General features: G+C 30.2%; 1 protein-coding gene across 1 annotated transcript; it reads right to left on the bottom strand.

Moving 5' to 3' along the window:
* Positions 1 to 302: 302 nt before the first annotated feature.
* On the bottom strand, positions 303 to 1,608 carry LOC133828813 (uncharacterized). Its single transcript, XM_062258909.1, has 2 exons — positions 1,480 to 1,608; positions 303 to 1,064 (listed from the first exon to the last, which is right to left on the bottom strand). The coding sequence occupies exons 1-2, from the start codon at positions 1,553 to 1,555 to the stop codon at positions 520 to 522; spliced, it is 621 nt and encodes a 206-aa protein (XP_062114893.1). The 5' UTR covers positions 1,556 to 1,608; the 3' UTR covers positions 303 to 519.
* Between the last annotated feature and the right edge of the window lie 925 nt (positions 1,609 to 2,533).

Raw genomic sequence — 2,533 nt, 5'->3', positions numbered from 1 at the left:
CTCCTTTTAGTCAATCATTATTTATTTGTAATATATTGCATAAAGTTGTAATATTATCTTACCTTTTCTATTGAGGCAAATATATTTTTTCCTAACAATGGATCATCTATTACAATCCTTTACTCGCCGGCTGTACATGAGCTAAATAAAAGACTTGTGCTAAATTTTAGGATGCACAGATTAATATGGTTATATATGTCTGTAACAAAATTTAGATATCTATATTCATTATTGGTGTATTGTATTGTAGTGTAAATGAAGCCTATTTGATTATGTTTTAGTATAACTCACTTCGAGGACTATTTATAAAAAGAAAGTACCATACATTGTATTTCACATTTTTGTTTCCATTAATTCAAAAGATACATTAACAAAATATTATTACACACTGAATCAACCTTAATTAATAATCACAACATTTCATTGATTTCTTATACAATTCTTCTTTTCAACCAACAAAAGAAGCCTTTATTTGCAACATTTCATAGGAAATGAAATTCGAGCTCTCGCACTCTTATTCTAGGAAGATGAGGGAGGACATGGCTTCTTATTAGGATGTGGGGACTTAAAAATGGGATGATGAAATGGTGGCTTCTTAAATAAAGGATGGGGATATGGCTTATTAATTGGAATTGTTGGCTTTGGCTCAGGTTTTGGTTTTGTCTCTATTTTTGGCTTTGGCTTTGATTCTTCTTTTGGTTTTGGTTTTAACTTTGTCTCTGTTTTGGGCTCGGATTTTGGCTTCGACTTTGGCTTTGACTCTTCTTTTGGCTTTGGTTCTGACTTGGTCTCTGGTTTGGGCTCGCATTTTGGTTTTGGCTCTGGTTTAGGCTCTGGCTTTGGCTTGGTCTCTGGTTTTGGATGTGACTTTGGCTTTGGCTTGGTCTCTGATTTCGGCTTTGACTTCGACTCTGGCTTTGGTTCTGGCTTATAAATGGGAGTTGGTGGAGAAAGAGGCTTTTCAAACCCTGGAATGGGGTGATGAAAAAACCCATGGTGTTTCTTAAAAGATGGTTTCTTTGGTAATGGAAAAAATGTATCTTCATCTTTAATACCTGGAGCCTCTGCATAACACACGAAAAAAAAATACAATTGGGGATTTATATGAATATATAGTCTAGAAAAATAAAAAGAGTAGTCTATAATATTTTTAATACATGATATTAAATTAGAATGTTTTTAACATTATTTGGGTAACTGTGAATCTTTTGTTCCTAAACTATCAAATATTCTATTCATTCATATTAAACTATGTTTTTCTCAGCATTGGCCTTGTGAAATGAGAAATTAAAATGTAACAATTTTTTTGATGCAAGCTAATTTATATATTTTGTGATATATATTAAAATAATGAACATTGAATTATATTTTTTATCTAACAAATATGTATATATATATATATATAAATTCTTGTTTTCTCTTCTAAATAAGTTAAAAAGAAAAAGTTTGCTGTATGATACAATATTGATTATTACATACCTGAAGAAGCTTGACAGAAACTCACAGCACATAAGCACAGAAATACCCATTGGAAAAGAGAAGAAGAGATTTTCATTTGGAATGAGTGGTGAACTCTCTTATGATAGTATATATAATACAACTATATATATTATATATATAAGTGATTTGATAACTCAATGGGATTTGTGGTATATATATAGCTAAGATTGAAGAAGTAGATTGAAGCTGTTTAGGAGGCTACTTAACAATTGTTCACTTAATTTAGGCCAGCCAAGGAGTTCAAAACGGACCCATTGAGCTTTCAATTATAGTGTTAATTTTCATTTAATGAGCATTCCCAACTGTCCTCTGTTCTAACACTTTTCTTTTTTAAAAAATTAAATAAAGAAATTAAAATTAAAATCAATATTACTGAGACATAACAACCGGTTAAACAGCTTCTTAATTTGTTAGGAAAAACCTCATGTTATGATCATAGTGTACCTAATTTTTAAGAGTTGTAAATTAATATATATTTCTAGGAACTTGGAGTCTTATTTCTTATTTATTTTTCCCAATTAAAATTTGATGATGATATACTTAACAATTGAGTATTGCTAGGTGTTGGTGAGTAATAGAAATATATAGAATACCATTAGATTATATTATGAAAAATGACAAACAAGAAATAATAAGTGAGTTATATACATCATAGATGAATATAAATTAATTATGATTTATACATTTTTCAACACTGTGTTTTGAAAAATTACTTTTTGAGAAAAAAATTAAATATAATAATGTGAAGATTGGTCCTCATTTTTAAACATGTCATGTCACTCTTTTCTCATTGGTTACATCTCTCTAGCATCAGTCTTCGGTCAAGTTGACTAGGCCTATTTTTATTTTTTGTTGTAAACCTTGTATATATACATATAGTCTTGTTTTCCCTTTGCTGATTGTAATGTAACAGAGTGTGCTTTTCAGATTGTATTGTGAGAGAGAGTCTTAGCACTAGGTTGGAGAGAGTTTCCCTGTAAGTGAGTTGAGAGAACTCTGAGTATACATTTTGTGTACTCTGTTTTGGGAAGGG

Source organism: Humulus lupulus, chromosome 4 (genome assembly GCF_963169125.1).
Source record: "Humulus lupulus chromosome 4, drHumLupu1.1, whole genome shotgun sequence".
In the NCBI taxonomy this organism is placed as follows: Eukaryota; Viridiplantae; Streptophyta; class Magnoliopsida; order Rosales; family Cannabaceae; genus Humulus; species Humulus lupulus.
Note: the sequence above shows the minus strand (reverse complement) of the source record. Positions and strands in the feature narration are given on the sequence as shown.